The sequence below is a fragment of the Musca autumnalis genome, unplaced genomic scaffold, assembly GCF_047663935.1.
Source record: "Musca autumnalis isolate F117 unplaced genomic scaffold, ASM4766393v1 scaffold_2, whole genome shotgun sequence".
Lineage (NCBI taxonomy): Eukaryota > Metazoa > Arthropoda > Insecta > Diptera > Muscidae > Musca > Musca autumnalis.
Genome location: NW_027411755.1, coordinates 234267332 through 234286682, shown reverse-complemented (window position 1 = coordinate 234286682; position 19351 = coordinate 234267332). Strand labels below are relative to the sequence as shown.

At 34.1% G+C, this 19351-nt stretch overlaps 1 protein-coding gene across 14 annotated transcripts in view; it reads right to left on the bottom strand.

Annotated features, from left to right (window-relative positions):
• Nucleotides 1-19351, bottom strand: part of CadN (neural cadherin) — a 792724-nt gene that overhangs the window by 34921 nt on the left and 738452 nt on the right. For 9 of the 14 annotated variants that reach the window (XM_073971019.1, XM_073971033.1, XM_073971023.1 and 6 more), the window contains one exon: nucleotides 16552-16793. In XM_073971019.1, the coding sequence (XP_073827120.1) occupies nucleotides 16552-16793 (242 nt within the window). Of the gene's footprint in view, nucleotides 1-7909; nucleotides 8149-16551; nucleotides 16794-19351 lie in introns of all 14 variants that reach the window. The other 5 variants (XM_073971025.1, XM_073971030.1, XM_073971024.1 and 2 more) reach the window with 1 other exon arrangement.

Here is a 19351-nt window from a genome sequence, read left to right as displayed (position 1 = left end):
GACTTGACAACTGAAATGCTCTTTCCCAAAAAAATATTATAGGGCTTTTTCAGAATTTTGTGAACTATTTCCAGGAAATATGAAGTTTCCGAAGAATATAGGACATTTTGCACGGCCTTTACTTTGACAACTCCGGGCGCCCCGAATGGGAGGCACACTGTTGTCCATTTTGCATCTACTTTGGTTGAAGAAAGGTGACTTAAGCCTTCAAAATATTTAAAATCGAAGGTACAGTTATATGGGGGCTATACTAGGGATATGTAATGGAAAGCAATAATCGACTTTTCGATTTTGTTCTAAAACAAAAAATGCGATTTTTCGGTCTTGCGATTATTTCAGTTGTCTTGGAACTCGACTTTCGGCTATTTCATAACCGCAGAAAATCGATTATATTCGACTATTCGTCGATTTACGAGTTTTCTTTTGAAACTGTAAAACCGCCAAGTCAACAATCTATTGGCAAACTCGAAAATCGATCACAAGATAATCGATTATGCGGTTTTTCCTCCACATAAAAGTCGACTACGATTTTTAGATTTTTGACTGCAAAAAGTCGATTAATCGAAAGTCGACTTACCTATCCCTAGGCTATACCAAAACATTGGCTTATATCAACAATATTTGGTAAGGAGACTTATGTGAGATTTTTTCTCATTATGGATGATTCACCATGTACTTTCAGAGTGGTGAGAATCGATGCTAAGTAATGACCCATGAGTTTGGCGACTATACCAATATCATTCATGGCGTGGAATAAATTTAATAGTACGAGTATGAAACTGTCGGTAAGGTGCATATGTTCAACAAGAAAGTTCGTAGGTCTCGATCTGCTTCTCTCTTCAGAGATTGACTAAATGTGTGGTTAAAGTCCCTGATATTTTTATGTTCTCCAGTAGAGTGCGGTTATTATGATTTATTGGTTGTTGTCAAGGGAATGAACTGTTAATTCTTGTAGCTGGGTAACATCAGCATGCCATAAACCCCCTGGAGATTTCCCTTGTTAATGTTTGGTTAAGGGCCCAGCTATTTTTTAGATTCTCCAGTTGATTGCGTTCATGATGATGCATACGATATTCTTCCTTTCATGACTTTTGTTTCCCTTGAATTTAAAAGTTTTGTTACAGGGTGACTATGCTATACACATAATTTTAATAGTTCTTACAGGATGTTATATTCTAACATATTGTCATGTACCCTTTTCAGGAATAAACAGGAAAAGTCTTTGCTAAATGTTGTAACTAGGCGTTTACACACAGACAGTATTGGCAAGACAATAGCAAAGTTACAAACCATTTTCACCAATCCATTCATACTTTTCTCTATACATATTTAAACATTTATAAATGTTTTTGTGAAAATGGTTTGTATTTTTGCTATTGTCTTGCCAATACTGGCATTTGTAAACGCAGGGTAAGGGTGAAGATCCGTACCAATTTGTAGATCAATTTCGGAATTCTGAATGAATGCTGTCCACAATATCGTAGTATAATTTTGTGGATTCACTAAAGTAAACAAGAATCAACAAGGCATCTTCTCACATCCATTTGACAAAAGTCTCCAGGAGATTTCCCTGGCTAAGAAGTGGTTAAGGGCCAGCTACTTTCAAATTCCCCAGCAGATCGCGCTTACAATGGCACACAGGACATTGCAAACAATACAATCCGCCTGATGATGCGTAAGACAATTTTTTATAGTAATGGATTTGCCACCATTAGATGGCAGTTGCAGGATTTTCGAAACGAACTTTATGGTGCTGTGGTTAGAGTTTTGGCTATCTGATGTACATCATTGGGCCCCAAATAAATGACGATTCAAAAATAAGTTGTTCCTCAGCATTCGAGATTTTTTATTAACTTTTAGAAGGAATATCTGTTTCAGCCAAAAATAAAAGCAGTGACATTTTTTTACTTTTTGGATGGAGATCCTAATATTTTCCAACTATGTTACCACATGACGATGCATAATATAGGATTTTTTTGTCGGCGTAATGGATTCTTAACTGTTCTAACAGGATGGCATATGCTGGTGTAATAGTATGAACTATATTCAGGAATAAGGAGAAAAAGTCTTCTCTGAATTATATCTCGGTGAGGATCTAGACTTATTTTGGGATCAAGTTGTTGTTGTCACTAATAGATGGCATCTGCTAGATTTTCGAAATTGACATAATTGTGTAGTGGTTAGAGTCTTGGCTAACTGATGTGCTATATTAAACACCAAGTAGATTGCGCTTCAAATAAATAAATAAATAAATAAAGGGCCACCCTATAGCAATATGAAAAAGTGGTGTAATGAATTCGCTCGTGAGGGTCGTCCAAAACGGCAGTTGTGCCAGAAAAAAAATTAGGCCGTGCGTGAACGGATAATGCAAAATCGCCACGTTATATACCGTGAGATAGAGGCATCCTTGGCATTTCATCCACCAACTAACATTTTATATTGCATGAACACATGGGGGCAAAAATCGATTATTCTCGTTAGAACCGGCAAAATTGGACAAACTCTCAAAAAAGGCTCTTATAGATTGGTGCAAGGAAATTGTGAATAAAAACGATCGCGGTGCTTCAAACGACGTTTATAAGATCTTCACAGACGACGAATCTTGGATCTATTCTTAGGAGCCCGAAACAGAACAGGAATTGACCGTTTAGGTCTTCAAAAGCCAGTTAAACCCAACGAAAGTTGTTCGTGGAAGAAGCACTTCGAAGCAAATGTGGCAACTATACGACTTGAGAAATGTAGGACGCTTAATTCTGAGTAGTACACTAAAATTTGTTTGTCTGATGTCTCCTGACAAATTCGAAAAACGAACCAGAGAACACGAATCATTCTGCATCATGACAATGCGAGTTTTCACACATCGATTCAAACCAGCGCCTGTTTGACCGGACAAAACGTAGAATTTATGGGTCATCCGCCGTACAACCCTGACTATGGGTCCAATGACTTCATTTGAATCCAGTATATAAAAAAGGCGTAGTCAAGGACTTTCGTCGCCAGAAGATGCTGTTGAAGCGTTCAAAAACCATGTTTTGGAGGTGTCTCAATCGGAGTGGAAAATTTGCTTGAACAAATAGCTTGAGAGCCTGAAAAAGTGTACAAATCATGCTGGAGACTACTTTAGAAAACCATACAACTATTTTTGATGGTAAATATTCGCGTTTTCATTGTTAGGCCAGTATGAACCATATTCAAGACAAAGCCTTCGCTTAATGATGTTAGGGTGAGGATCTATACTAATTTTGGGACCAAGTTGTTGTTTCTGTAGTTGTCACTGATAGAGGGCTGATACTTAATTACTAGACAGCGGAATTTTATGCAACCCCTATTTTTGGTCCGATTCATGTCAAATTTTGGGACTGGGCATATTTTTGGCTTCTGATTACATTGCAATCGAAACATATGACATATGCAAAATTATGCAAAATGCATAAATTTTTGCATATGCAAAATTTATGCATTTTACATATTTTCTTATGCAACAAATATTTCAATAATAGGTACAAAAATGTCTATGTGTACAATTTTTATACCCTCAGCCTTTAGGCTAAAGAGGGTATTAACACTTTGATACGACCAAAAACGTGCCTCATCGAAATAATGGTTTTAGACACCAAGTATGTTTGTACGATATACGTTTCAGACAATTTTGAGTAGATCTAGCAATGTCCGTCCGTCCGTCTGTCTGACTGGCTGGTGCGCATGATAACTCTCGAACGGATCAATCGATTCGGTTCAAATTTTGGGTATCGAAATATTTTGTCCAGATTCGATTTAAGTTCGAAGATGGGCCATATAGATCCACTCCTTCAGGTACCTCCCCCACAAATGTTCAAATATTGTCGCAAAACTTGTGCGCACGATATCTCTTGTAAGGAATAACCGATTTGGTCCATACTTTGCACATCGTGTAATTTCTACCAAACTTAGATAAGGTTCCAATATGGACTCAATCGGTCCACTCCTTCAGGTTCCTCCCACACAAAATTTCGGAAAAGTTCAGTTTAGGACCTGGTCTCGAATCGCTTTGATTTTTGTTTACGCATGTTGTATTCGCTTTCTTCTATACGACGCTGTAAGTTTCATTAGGGGCAAGTCCATACTTTCTGAGAAAATGGGCCTGAAAGTTACAAAAAAAACCCTATTACACCGTGTTAGTGGTTGGAGCGCAAGATAACTCTCGAACGAATCTACCGATTCGGTCCAAAATTTGGCTTTCGTAATATTTTGTCCAAACTTAGTTCATTTTCAAAGATGGATTATATTGGTCCACTCATTCCGGTACCTCCCCCGCAAAAGTTCGAAAATGTTCGGAAATTTGTGCGTACGATAACCCTTGAAGGGAGTAACCGATTTGGTCCATACTTTGCCCATCGCAAAATGTGTACCAGACTTAGATAATGTTTCAATATAGACTCAATCGGTCCACTCCTTCGGGTACCTCCCACACAAAATTTCGGAAAAGTTCAGTTTAGGGCCACCTCTCGAATCGCTCTGATTTTTGTTTTAGCAACTTGTATTCAGTGCCCTCCATACGACGGTACAAGTTTTTTCAGGGGCAAGTCCATACTTCCTGAGAAAGTAGCCTGAAAATTGCAAAAAAACCCCATGACACCATGTGAGGTGGTTGGAGCGCAAGATAACTCTCGAACGGATCTGCCGATTCGGTCCAAAATTTGGCCTTATTAATATTTGGTCCAAACATAGTTTATGTTTGAAGATAAGCCATATCGGTCCACTTCTTCAGTTACCTCCCCCACAAAAGTTCACAAATGTTCGGAAAATTTGTTCATACGGTAACTCTTGAGGGGAGTGGCCGAATTGGTCCATACTTTACACATCCTAATATATCTATTAGATTTAGATCAGGTTCAAATATGGATTATATTTGTCCACTCTATTCTGTACCTCACACGCTAAATTTCGGATAAGTTCACTTTAAGACCTGCTATCGAATCACTTTGATTTTTATTGAAGCAACTTGCATTCGCTGCCTCAATTGGGATGGTAAACATTTTTCAGAGGCAAGTCCATTCTTCTTGAGCAAACATCCCGAAAAACCCCCTATGGCATCATATGTAGTGGCTGGAGATCCACTTCCATAATGGTCAATGTACATCCATTCCTTTTAGTATCTCCTCCGCAAAACGTTTGATCTCTAATCCTAAGGAACATTTTTGTCGTTTCAAATGCCCAAAATTTTTAAAAACCCTTAAATACATACGTTTTTTGGGAAAATATATACAGGCTGAGGGTATATCTCTGTCGGCAAAGCCGACGGATACTTTTTTACTTGTTCTGTTAAAAATTCTCTTCAGACAAGTCAATAAAATAGAGAAATGTATAACCACAGCCACAACCTTCAAAATACCGAAAATCGGGAGGTATCGTTCTGTGGGGGCTATATGAAGGCCTGAACCTAAGCCGACAAATTTTAGGTGGAAAGTTTTATACCCCCAACGAAGACTTAATACCGAATTTCAGCCTTTTTGGAGGGATATTGAGGGCACATCCTTCAAAATGCCAGAAATCGGGAGGTACTGTTCTATGGGGGCTATATGAAGACGTAGACCAATACCGATAAATTTCAGTTGGAAACTTGTATACCCCCAACGAAGACCTAATACCGCATTTCAGCCATTACGGGTGGATATTGAGGGCACATCCTTCAAAATACCAGAAATCCTGAGGTACCGTTCTATGGGGGCTATGTGAAGACGTGAACCTATACCGACAAATTTCAGGTGGAAAGTTTTATACCCACAACGAAGACTAAATACCAATTTTCAGTCATTTCGGTGGGATTAAGGCTACAATTTTCAAAATACCGAATATCGGTAGGTACCGTTCTATGGGGTCTATATGAAGACGTGGGCCTATACCGAGAAATTTCTGGTAGGAAGTTTTATACCCCAACGCAAACCCAAATACCAAATTTTAGTCATTTCGGTGGGATATTGAGGCCACAACCTTCAAAATACCGAAAATCGGGAGGTCCCATTCTATGGGGGCTATATGAAGACGTGGACCTATGCGGACAAATTTCAGGTGGAGTGTTTTATACCCCCAACGAAGACTAAATACCAGTTTTCAGTCATTTCGGTGGGATATTGAAGCTACAACTTTCAAAATACCGATTATCGGTAGGTACCGTTCTATGGGGCCTATATGAAGACTTGGACCTATGCGGACAGATTTCAGTTGTAAAGTTGCATACCCCTAACGAAGACTTAATACCAAATTTCAGCCATTTTGGTAGGATATTTAGACCACAAATCCTTGAATATATTTTTGCATATGGTTTTGCATATGCTCTTTTTATGCAGATATGTACAAATATGTCAAAATATGCACGATATGCAGAATATGCAAAATATGCAAAAATTTCTGGGCCTAATTCGTTTTATTTTTTAATAAAACGAGTTTCTGTCTAATCAGATTTTCTCTACGACCATCCTAACCATATATGCATTTGCATAGGATTCCGCAGTCTATTAATTACCGAAGAAGATAATTTAACCAGTTAGTTGTTAGAGTCTTGGCTAATTGACATGCTACATTAAGTTCTATGTAGATGACGTTTCAGATAATATATCCCTTGAAAGTTTCTTTCCTCAGGATTCGGGATTTTATATTAACTTTCAATTAAAAATTTCAATGCAGTTAAAATTGTGTAGTCTTACACTCCCTAGGATTGAGGCCAGTTACTTCCATTTGACATTCTGGATAGAGGCCCTTATATTTTCTAACTTCTTTGGGCTTCTTCATAACAACTTCTTTTTCCAGCAGTTTGTATACATCCTTGAAATTCTAGACCCCTTATCAGAGGAATCCAAAGTGTATACATTCACAAATATTCTTCATTAAATTTAAGTCATATCTATTTTTCAAAGAATCAACCACTGTGTTCCAGCAAACGTCAAATATGTATGATGTATACATGCTGTTTGTATTTTAATAATTCTGAAGGTGACTGGAGCAAGTGTATGCAACAACAACATCATAGATATACTGAACAGAGAGAGCAACAGAAACGACATCAAGTCCTTGAGCACAATTTGTGTGGTATATGGCCACATGTAATTAAATTAAAAATTCGAAAGTATGCATTTCATTATAACTGTTCAAAATAAAACATCAATAAGTTTAATGAAACGTGAACGTTGTGGGAGAAAGAGAATAATAATTATGCCGATAACAATATATGTATGTATATATGTGAGAAAAGGGATCCTATAGAGCTCTGGGAAAATAAAGTTGCACAACAACTGATAGATGGATGGATGGACTTAAGTGATGCATATTCACACAAATATGTACATGGTAATTATTAACGATAAAAGTTTTAAATATTGTTTTGAAAATAAATAAATGGCAAAGAATGTTTTAAGTTTAAAATGGGTGGAATTAAAATTCAATATGGGGTAAAAATTTAAGTTATTGCATAATTATAGGGTATGGAATATGAACATTAATTGAATTAATGAAACTTTATATAAAATATTGTATATAATTAGGCATACGTTACCTTTGGGCTAACATGATTTTATGGTGCATGGTAAATTTGCAGATATTTATATACATATAAAGCAAAATAATATATATATCTGAAATATTGAATACTTTTAGGATTGTAAGTATTTAGAAAATGTAAAAAGGCAATTTTTGTTACATCTTCACTAAGGTATACTTAGATTATGATATAATAAAATATATATTAAGTTTGTAATAACAATAAAAACTTTAAAAATTATATACTGTTAGTATTTAAGGCATTTAAAAATTACTATATATTTTTAGGCTTGATTTTTTTTATATTATGCTATAAAAATAAAACTAAATAAACTACCAAGATTTACCTCTTTAACCTTACTGTAAATTTATCAAAAAAATCTGTTTTTATACTTACGTATCAATGTACTCGAACACAGTACCAATGCAATAATAAAATCTCGCGATGGTGTCAATACGCCCGATGCCAATAATTCCAATTCACAATGCATACCCGTAAAACCCATTGGACATTGGCATTCATATTTTTTCGGAGGATGGTGATCACGGCAGCGACCACCATTACGACAAGGGAATGATAAACATTCATTGTCATTGACACAAGTACTGCCGGAGATTTTATAACCAGCGGGACACCTAAAGGCACCAAGGCAAATTGTTATGAAATAATTTGTTTGTTTTTTTATTCTTTTTTTCCTCTTTTGTGGAGGTTGAATGGTATTATTAGAAATGCCAAGGAGAGGAAAGGTTTTAAGGACCCAAGTATCCATCGATAGTTTGTAAAATTTGTTATGTTAGTAATTATGAAAAGTAGTTCTTTGAAATCAATTCGTTTTTGTTCGTCGTGATGTTTGAGAAAAACGTTTTGAATTTTTGCATAATTTATTTATTAAACAGAATTTGCGATGAAAAAATTTACTCCACATTTTTAGCATTCTCATTTTTGTTAAAAATAAAATAAGTCATATTATTTGTTTGTCTTTTAATTACATCAAATATTTTTTTCAGAGAAAAATAACGGGAAGGAAACTAGCTTTGAACCCATACATATGCTACTGGTTTCATGGAGTTGGTTAACCAATCTTACATATTTTACTAAATTACAGTCTCCTTGTTTGCCAACATGGAGCACTTGTAAGCTGTTCTCTGCTAAGGTGTGGTTAAGGCCCCAGCTATTTTACATTCTCCAGTAGATATTTTTGTTAAGTGAATGGAAGAATAGTTCTTGTAACATGGTTGCATATATATGTATATAAACTATCACATGATAGTTTGTTGGTGCAATAATTTCTTTTTTCGTACAGATTGACATATGCTAATATAATATTATGTATCATATTCAAAAATAACAAGACACAGTCTTCGGTTAGTCTTGTTATGGTTATTACCTATACTAATTTTGGGATCAAGTTCTTGTTGCTGTGTTGTACTAACTGAGGGCAGATTCTTGATTTTCGAAGATGAAAACTTAGTTGTGCAGTGGTTAGAGTATTGGCTAACTGATTTGCTACATTAAGCCCCAAGTCCCGGTCCACACTAGAGTAATTTCTCTGAAATTTTAACATGAAATTATGCGTCTCTAGATCGAGTTCCATAGTAAAGTAAAATCATGAAATTGCTGTAATGGGGAATTCGGCCTAAGAACACCTAATTTAATGAAATTTACTCTAGTGTGGACCGGGACCAAGTAGATGACGTTTCAAATAATGAATACCTTGGAATGATTTGAGATTCGAGACTCTATATTAACATTGGAAAGAAATAGCACTTTAATTAAAACTACATACAGTGAAATGATGTGAATATACTGCCATCTCTCATAAATAATAAAGTTACTGGTTTCTCGGAGGTCATATCTATATTGAGACAGTTCGACCTACTCTAATCATACCTGTAGTGGAATTGTCGAGTTACGGACAAAAATCGGTAAAATGAAAATGCTTATATTTTTGCCTTTTTGGGGCGAACGCCATTATTTGTGAGATTTTTAATTAATTAGGTTATATAGCTCGATTAATTCAATCAATTTAAATGCTTATGATTTCGATAATTAACGAAATTTTTCGATAATAAAGTTTTCGCGAAGTACTATCGATAGCAATAGTTTTGTAAACTTTTACTAATAATTTTCATTAATATTTTTGCATTTTAATTTTGCCGATTTTTGTCGGTAACTCAATAAATTGGTAACAGAATTCCACGACTCCCAAACGAAACTTTTGCTCTTTGATTGAGATGACTTGTGGGTTTTTGTATTTAATAATGTTTATGGTGCCATCTATACCTAAGTTCACAATTAGTTTTTCATAAGCGGAAATTCGGTCATTGGTTAGGCTCGAAAGTATGAGGTGACTTCCAGATTTTTGTATTTAATAACTCTTTTGACGCCATCTACAATTCAAATTCACCATCGGTTTATAGCAAGCAAACCCTTTGGTGTAGATCTCTGGTTTGCGGCGAAGTTATGAGATTTGTTGCATGTTTTTGTTTATAATAATTCGTTTGAAGTCATCTACATCTCAAGCTCGCCGTGGTGTTTTTTCAGGAAGATACTTTGATGAGCATAGTTTCGAGCGGAATGTTTAAATAAATCAAGAATATTAACTACCGTCAACAAACCTAAAGAGTGGTAGAGTTTTGCACATTTTTTTTAATTTTCTGTATAAAACAAAAAATCAAAAATGCTATATACTACAGCAGTAGTATTTAATATATTTTAGTAAAAAACTAAAAAAAGTCCATATCCAAGCCGTAGGTCGATAAACCCATGGGAGCAGATGATTATGGAAATTATTATGCAGTAAAATCGAGGATAAAAAATGAAAGGTTGTCACATAGTGATGGTAGACGTCGCGACAGCGATGAAGATATTGGAAGAGACGGCGATGTGGATGAAGAAGGCAATGTTGACATTGATCATGATGAGAAAGCGCGAAAAGAAGCAAGTAAGAATGGCGTTAAATTCGGCCGGGCCGCACTTTTTATACCCTCCACCACGAACGGTATTGAAGTAAATATGGACAATTGGTAACTACTGAGCCCTTCATGTACGTTAAGAGTAATTCCTTGGAGGAGAGTAACATCATATACTGCAAATTTTCTGTGATAAGGTTTTCTACCCATCGTGAGTGCGGTTCTAGGCTATAGGAAGACATATACCCACAATTTTATGGTGGAAACTTTTATACCGCCAACGAAAGCTGAAATGTTTAGAAATGGGATTTTGAGGCCACAACCTTCAAAATACCGGAAATCGGGAGGAACCATTCTATGGAGCTATATGAAGACGTGGACCTATACATACAAATTTCTGGTGGAATAAATACCAAATCTTAGCCATTTCGGTGGGATATTATTTATGATAAAACCATCAAAATATCTAAAATAGGAAATAGGTACCGTTCTGTGCAGGCTATATGAAGATCTGGATTATACCAAACCTGTGTCTCCGACACCAAAGTGACACGGTTCCGGCGCCACCTCCAAATTGTCAAAGCTTTCGATGACAAATGTTAATGATCTAATCTTCTGATACAGAAGGACAAATACAGATAATGGTGGAAAAAAGCTGTCATAGCATTTGTAATGAAGCATTGAAAAATAGGGTTACCAGCCAAGTCGGACTATAGGAAAAGTGTGGAATTAAATAACTGACATTATAATAAATAAATAATTTGAATATACAATACAATTTAAGCGTTGAAAAATAGGGTTACCAGCCAAGTCGGAAAAGCCGAAAAGTGAGTGTGATTCTGATTTATTTGAGAATACTAGACACTTAAAGAGTTCGGTTTTTCGCTAAAAAAGGCATCATTTCAAAAAGCTGAAAAGCCACTTGATAATTCCCTTCGCCGGGATAAAATCATTATATTGGTAGCGATCAGTAAAATTTTGCAACACTGTCACTTCGTTTTGAAAAACATTACTCTCTGTAATAGAGGGTAATAAATCAAGTTAAGCCATTGGGGGAATACTCCAGCTTAAGCAATCAAATAAGATCGAATCTTCAACAATAAACAAAACAAACAATTTCATAAATGTTTATATTTTTATAAATTTTAGTTCGAGTGAAGAGAGTAGCTTTCACTCAACGCGTAAACAACTGTCTGCGACATATGTTGGTTAAAATTTTTTTTCGAACATAAGAGCTGAGATACGTTTATAGTCTATACATACATTATTCTATGCTCAAATCGGAAGTAGACATTAACCACTGTCTACTTGAAAACAAAACAAGTAAAAAGAGGTATACCTCAGCCTGTGTGAATTGAAATACCTTTTTCCCAAAAAAGGTATACATTTTGGGGGTCTTCGGAATTTTGGGCGTATGAACAAAGATTAGGATAACATTTCAAAAATTGTTCATGGGGAGTTACCTAAAGGTATGGACCGCCATATTCCATTTTGGAAGTGTGGCTTATTTTGTTAGTCATTCCCCTTGATAGGACCAGTATGTCAGGAAACATGGACTTGCCAAAAAACATTATACCGCTGTAAACAGGGCTACTAGGAGTACTTTCGGTAAAAATGTCCAAAAAATTCTCGCACATACCCCTAACCGCACTTAAACAAAAGCGTTGCGCTTTCTATTTAAGGGAATATTTTTGACCTTTTGTGGGGCAGGTATCGGAAGGAGTGGACCTATAAGCACCATCTTCCATTTTCTTCTAGTGTTCGATGAAATATAAAGATATAAAAAATGTGGACCAACCCAGTATTCGGTTCGAGAGTTGTCCTATGCATCAGCCACTACACATGCTTGTCATAAGGTTTTTTACAGTTTTCGCGTCATTTTCTCAAGAAGTATGATATTGCCACGGAGGCCTTGAGTGCAACAAAACATATTCGAGAAAACAATTCGGGAAGAGGTCCTAAACTGCACTTTTCCGAAATTTGGTGTGGGAAGTACCCGAAGGAGTGAACCGATTTAGTCCATATTCGAACCTTATCTATGTCTGGGAGAAATATTACGATGTGCAAAGTATGGACCAAATCTGTTTGTCCCTTCGAGAGTTATGGTGTGCATAGTTTTTTCCGAAAAAAATTGAAATTTTGTGGGGGAGGAAGGTACCCGAGGGAGTGGGCCGATATGACCCATCTTCGAACTTAAACTAAGGGCCTGTTTATGTATGTCGATAAGGAAACGAATGCGGAAGAAAAACTACCAAATTTGAGTGTGTGTTTTAAATTTGTTTTTAGTTTTGAAGCAAAAGCAAATGAAATAATATTTCAAAAACTAAAGTTTGGGTGTCTTTCATGCGCACACATTTTCGTTTCGAAATACATAAACTGAGGGTAAGTTTGGACAAAATATTACGAAACCCAAATATTGGACCAAATCGGTTCATCCGTCCACATAGACAGACGGACAGACGGAAGGACATTGCTAAATCGACTCCAAATTGTCTGAAACGGGTTTCGTCCAAACATACTTGAGCTCTAAAACCATTATTTCGATGAGGAACATTTTTCCCGCGTTAGCATAAACACTGAGGGTATAATCACCTCAACATTTCCAGAAATAGAAAATATATATTTATGTTTACCTGTTAAGGCGATGATGATCATATGTTTTAATTTTGTTATTTTTCTCTTTCGAGACGAGCTGATTTATCAGAAGGTTTTTTGTAAATGAAGAAGAATGTCAGAGAAATTGTCATTACAAACCACTACACTACATGTTTCGCACTTTGGTGAGAAGCGCTCATCAGGTGTATTTTGTGCGGCAATTTGGCTATGTCTCTACCCTAAATTTTTCCTTCTATATATACTGAATTTATTGCAAATTTGCAATTAGGAATTCAATACAGCGGATTTTTTAAGGCATTGCCAACTCTAACAATCTTATTAATTTACGAGTTTTTTGCAGGGCGGACTTTATTTCCACACAGCTGCAATTGTCTCCCACATGTAGTCACATTTAACTGTACTAGTTTTTGGGATGTGTTTATTTTTAGAACGCAACAACAACAACCATTTGGTTGCAATTTTTATATTCGAACGTTTTATTAAGCCGCACAAAATGATGAGCGCTTCTCACCAAAGTGCGAAACATGTAGTGTAGTGGTTTGTGATGACAATTTATCTGACATTCTTTTTCATTTATAAAAACTTTCTGATGAATCAGCTCGCCTCGAAAGAGGAAAATAACAAAAAGAAAATATATATGTTAGTAATTTTATTTGGGAGTTTTTGCTTACATAAAATCAGAATTATATTCAAGATACTTCCTAGACGAACGATTATTTCCAATTCTCATTCTTTGCAAACAATCAACATTTTTGAAATATCGGGCAATGTTGAATCAACATTGGTCAATTACAATGTACAACAAAATCGAACTTTTTTTAAAATTACAAGAAACCCCGCACAGATTATGAAAGAGGACATAAAAAAAGAAGACACGTGTATCGGCGTTGTGAATGTTTACGTCGGGAAGTAACATAAATAGACGTGGCAAGTTCCGCCCATTTCTACAGGACTAAAAAGAAATTTTGTGTAGAATTTTTCTTCTTTTAACACTTTTCGTCTAGAACTAAATTTCATGTTACTTTCATGCATCAACTCGAAAAAAGAACAAAACAAATTTATTCAAAAATATTTGGGTATTTTGTTGGCAAACTTGATGTATATATTTTCTTGATACATATTGCAAATACGTATTTCATTTATTCGGCGACTTATATTGAAATTTGATAGAGATTATTTTTGTCTTTGACGTCTTCTATCTAGAATGAAGTTTTGTGGGACAAAACTTAATAAACTCAGATAAAGTACAACATTAACCCTAAAACGTGATTTTAATTTTGGCAGATTCCTGGCGTTTAGGTACGATTTAGAGTTTTGGTGTATTTGGAGACCTATAGTAAAATTTTATGACAAATAATTTTGTAGAATATTTTTATCTGATACGATCATATTTTAAAGGAGTTTTTAAACATTTTTTGAAGAAAGGTACCAAAAAGAACCCTTTAGTGACTCGCATGAGGGTTAATTTTTTCGTAAAAAGATACCCCGCATTGTTGTCAGTCGAATATTTCAAAACGTGTATAAATGGGCGGAACTTACCATGCCTATTTAGGTTACTTCCCGACGTAAACTTTCAAAACGCCGATACACGTGGCTTCTTTTTTCGGCCCTCTTTCATAATCTTGAAACTTTAGTTCTTGAAAGCTTTAGTTCTAATCAAACTCTATATTTAGTTCTTCGCATACAATTTAGCTCTGATTTCCCTATAAATATTTATTTTTAAAACGTCTTCTGTTTGTAGGTGCTGCAGGTTATTATAACATTTACGTAATTATTTTAATTTTAATTTTTTTACTTTCAGTACTATTTCGCTATAATATGTCCACCTACCTGTGTTTTTAATTTTATGTATTTTTTAAATTTCTTCATTTTAAATTCTCTTCTTTAACATTTTAAATTTTAATACATTTATACACATGGATATATTTAAAAAATATGAATCTAAAGCTATGAATTAAAACATATTTTGTATGTATATTAAGATGATGTTGATATTTAAATGGAAAACATATGTATGGATATTTGAATAAATAATTATCATTCCAACTATGAGAAAAATCTAGATATGTTTGTATAGTTATGTGTGTGTGGAAGCTACACGAAAACGAAAAAATACAGTCGAACAAAGTTATGACAAATATTTATGGGGTTTAATAAAAAACAAATATTTTTTTCATAGAACCTGTTGCTTATAACCATGTTCGACTGTAGCGGCAGGTATATACGAGTAATGTATCCAAAAAAATGCATAACTAAAATCGAACAATATGTTTGGGAATGAACAACCAAAACATCATTTTGATGAGAGCGTGACAATAAGTGAAATTCTTGAATGAATGTGAAAAATAGAGCGTGATTATGACATTGAAAAAAATTTGTTTTAGTGGTTGATGAAGAATGTGAATGACAATGCAATGAAATGGAATGGAATAAAAAATATACACGTATTTTTTCACTAAGAGGGAGATGAACGAACCAATAGCATTGAATTGCATTTTTTGATTATGATTAACATGCATATGAAATTTAAATTTAAATATGTTTTTATTATTTTATATATGTAGGTATATGTACGGAAAAAGATATGGTGTTAAATAGTTAACATTTTTATGTGGAGATACATTGATATGGAAGCTGATGAGGCTTGAAATTATAATAAGTGGCAAATGGATGAATGAAAATCGGCTTAATGTATTGCAAATAATTGAGAAACAATAACAAATTTGGTTACCATAAACAAGGAATAAAAATTAAATAAATTCAAAAATTAAACAGTGGATGCTCATAGAAAATTAACAAAGAAAAAATCGCTATTGAATGGATATAAGATTAATTTCTTAGTTAAAAGTTTCTCTTCCATTTCAATTGTGCGATATAAATTATTTTTATTAAGTCTATGAGCAATCATTAGAAGAAAGAATGTGATCATGGGAGTCCTATTTTGAAACAATAGTTATAAATAAATATATATTTGATTGCTGCAAGAAACGATATTGTTGCAGCAACAATATATTATTACCATTGTTCCACAATCAGCCTTATACTGAACCTAAATTCTTCGTGAATTCTTACACTCTCCTTTAAGTTGAAACGTCAGAGAACAAAAATCACGGGGAATTTATTTTCAAAATAAGGCTAAATATAATTTCTGGAACCACATACTTTCTTTAGTTGCACTATTTGTTATATGAAATATTTAATTTTTATTCTCACTATCATGGAAAACCAAAATTTATTTGCAGTGCATGAAAATCACGAAAATTAGGAAAATTAGGCATCAAAATCGAAAAGAAAACACATCTAATAACACCAATTAAGGGAGAAAGTATTAATGAAAAATTAGTTGTTTTTTTTTGGTTTCTAACAAAAACGGGGCAAACATCGAAAAAACATTAAAGAAAGAAAAATTAGAGCGCAAGTAGTTTTCTTTTTTTCCTTTTGGGGAAAATTTTTTAAACAAAAAATTAGCCAAAAACAGAAAACATGTTATAACATTTATGAATTGCTCACTTAGTATGATCAGCAAGCAGACTAGGATTGCCGCCAAAGCACCCATGCTTAATTTTAACGTTTGTCCCTCCTGGACCAGTTCACAATTTTCACCCCAAAAACCATCGGGACATATGCAACGATAACGCATTCTTGGTTCAAGATTTATACATGTGGCACCATTCAAACAGGGCAGATCCAAACATTCATTACGATCCATACAACCTTTGGCATCGGGTGACATTACACGTCCCTCACCACATCTGTTGGGATTTCGTAGAGCGACAAAGACGGCGGCGACGAGGACGAGGGCGATGATGATTTTATGTGAAACAAGAATAACAAAGAACAACAACATCAGGAATATTGTAAACAAACATATTGGTTGCATGACAACGTCAAAAAAGGGATGTTTGAAACAGAGTTGTTTTGTCTTAATGAGAGGGGGGTCTTTGGATTTAATTTTCTGGTGAGTGTAGGCGATGATAAAATAATAAAAATGTTTTTGAAACACTTGTGAAGAAAATGGTACAGCATTGAAGAAATATGAATAATGTTTGGCTTCATGTTGACTTAACATTTTTCAGTGTTGATAAGGGTGATCTACATTTCCAGATGTTGACTCAACATTTGTTGCTTGTGATCCAAAATTTTTATTATAGTGGCACAACAAAGCTTATGCGTTTTTCTCTTATACGATTCGAAACAAAATATTTAACTAATTTTTTTATTGTATTTTAATTGAAAACAAAAAAGGAAAAAAAATTAGAAGTTTGGTAGAAATTGGAATGAATTTTGTTTTTAATCATCTAAGAAAAACAGTCCATCACATTAAAATTTTCAGTCATGACTCAAAGTTGAACTAAACTTTCGCAATATCGACTTAAAATTACACAATGTTGAGTCAACTCTTGTTATGTTGAATACTGAATATACATACATCTTTCAGCGTTGAATCAATACTATGTCACAATTGACGATATTAAGACAGATGATGCCAAGAAGATATAAATTCAACACTGGAAAATTTCAGTAAAAGATTTTAACTTATCTTCAGAAAATTTAAATTCAAAATTGAAAATATAGCTAAACATTAGAAGTCTGTGAAACCATAATTGGGAGATGTTGATTCAATATTGAAAGATGTAAATTCAATATTGGAATAATTTAGCTCAATAATGGAAGTTGTTGGCAATTGTTGACTCAACACTGTATTATTATAAATCCAACTTTATTAATTAGCATCCAATCCTGAGCCAACATTGAATAAATATCCTCAGATATTGATCCAAGATTTACCAATGATTCAACAAATCTTCCAATGTGGAATCAACACAGCTTTTAATTTTGAATGAGTCAACATTGTTCAATTATTCATCAACATGTTCTAATTTTAATTAATTTCTCGTTGGAGTCGAGCTTTTTGCAACTTTTTGCAAGTGAAAAACGAAAGCCAAAACTTCGAACCCACACAGCCACCATTATGTGACCGATTTCGCTGTTGGTAGCAGCTCATCAGACATATTGGCTGTGGAGTGGCTTCTTTATCATCGAACTTTTTCCTTTCAAATTTTATTTGTTTCTGATGTTGAAATGTTGCATTTATATATTTCTACAATCAACATTTTCTAATGTTGAATCAACATCGTCTTGAAATGTTGCAATGTTCAATTTACATCTTCCAATGTACATTCAACATTAAAACGCAATGCTCAAGATTGGAGTCAATTACGTCACAAAGTCAACATTGCTAAAGTTCAGAAAGATGTTGATTCAACAATATAAAATGTGGTTTCAAATTTGAAATCTAACACTAATAGGTTTTGATTCAGCACTGGAACATCTGGTTGGCTCAGTATTGAACTTGAAATTTTTATCTCAATATTCTATCATTTAAAGTCAAAATTACACAAAAATTATCCAATGTGGAGTCGTTATGTGTCAACAATGAAAGAATGCCTTCCGATATTACGACAAAATTTGCCAGTAATTAAGAAAAAAATTCTAATGTTGAATCAATACCGGATAACGGTGGATTAACAGGTTCCCATCTTGGGACAATATGTTTTTACTTTGCAGTCATCATTCTCTAATACAGATTAATGACGTCCTATGCTGAGTTAATATTTTCAATGCTGTTTTAACATTTTGAATGTTGATTCAACATTTTAAATGGTGGTTCAACATTTTGAATGTTAATGCAACATTTCGAATAAGGATTCATCATTTGATATGTTGATTCAACATTTTAAATAATGATGCATCATTATTCACTGTTGAAGCAACATTAAAAAATGTTAAAGCAACATTTTTAAATGCTGAAGCAACAATTTTCAATATTTAACAATATATTTCAATATTGAAGCAAAACTTTTTGATGTTGAGGCAACATTTAGTCATAGTTGTATTTTCTTCAATGCCACGATTTTTTATGAAAGCTTCGAATGCAAGTTATGATGATTATGTTTCTGATTGATGATGAGCACATAAATAAATCAAATATATTATGTTTGTAAAGAAATCTAGTCAGATCAACCTCATTTTTTAAATTTCCATAAAAGTTTTTTAAGAGGGTTGTGGTAAAATTGATTTGCTTTCAGGAAATCAGAAAAGTTTATAGTTTTTGGTTTCCCCTCATAAGTTCTTTTATTTAATTTTTTATATAAAAACAAATATGTAATTAATATCGACATGAAATCAATATTAATATCGACATGAGATTGACAATGAGATTAATAGGAATTCAATTAAAATGCTTTATACATCTCGTGGCAGTATAGCGATGCCATAATTCTTCAACTTCGTATCCTAAAAAATAAAA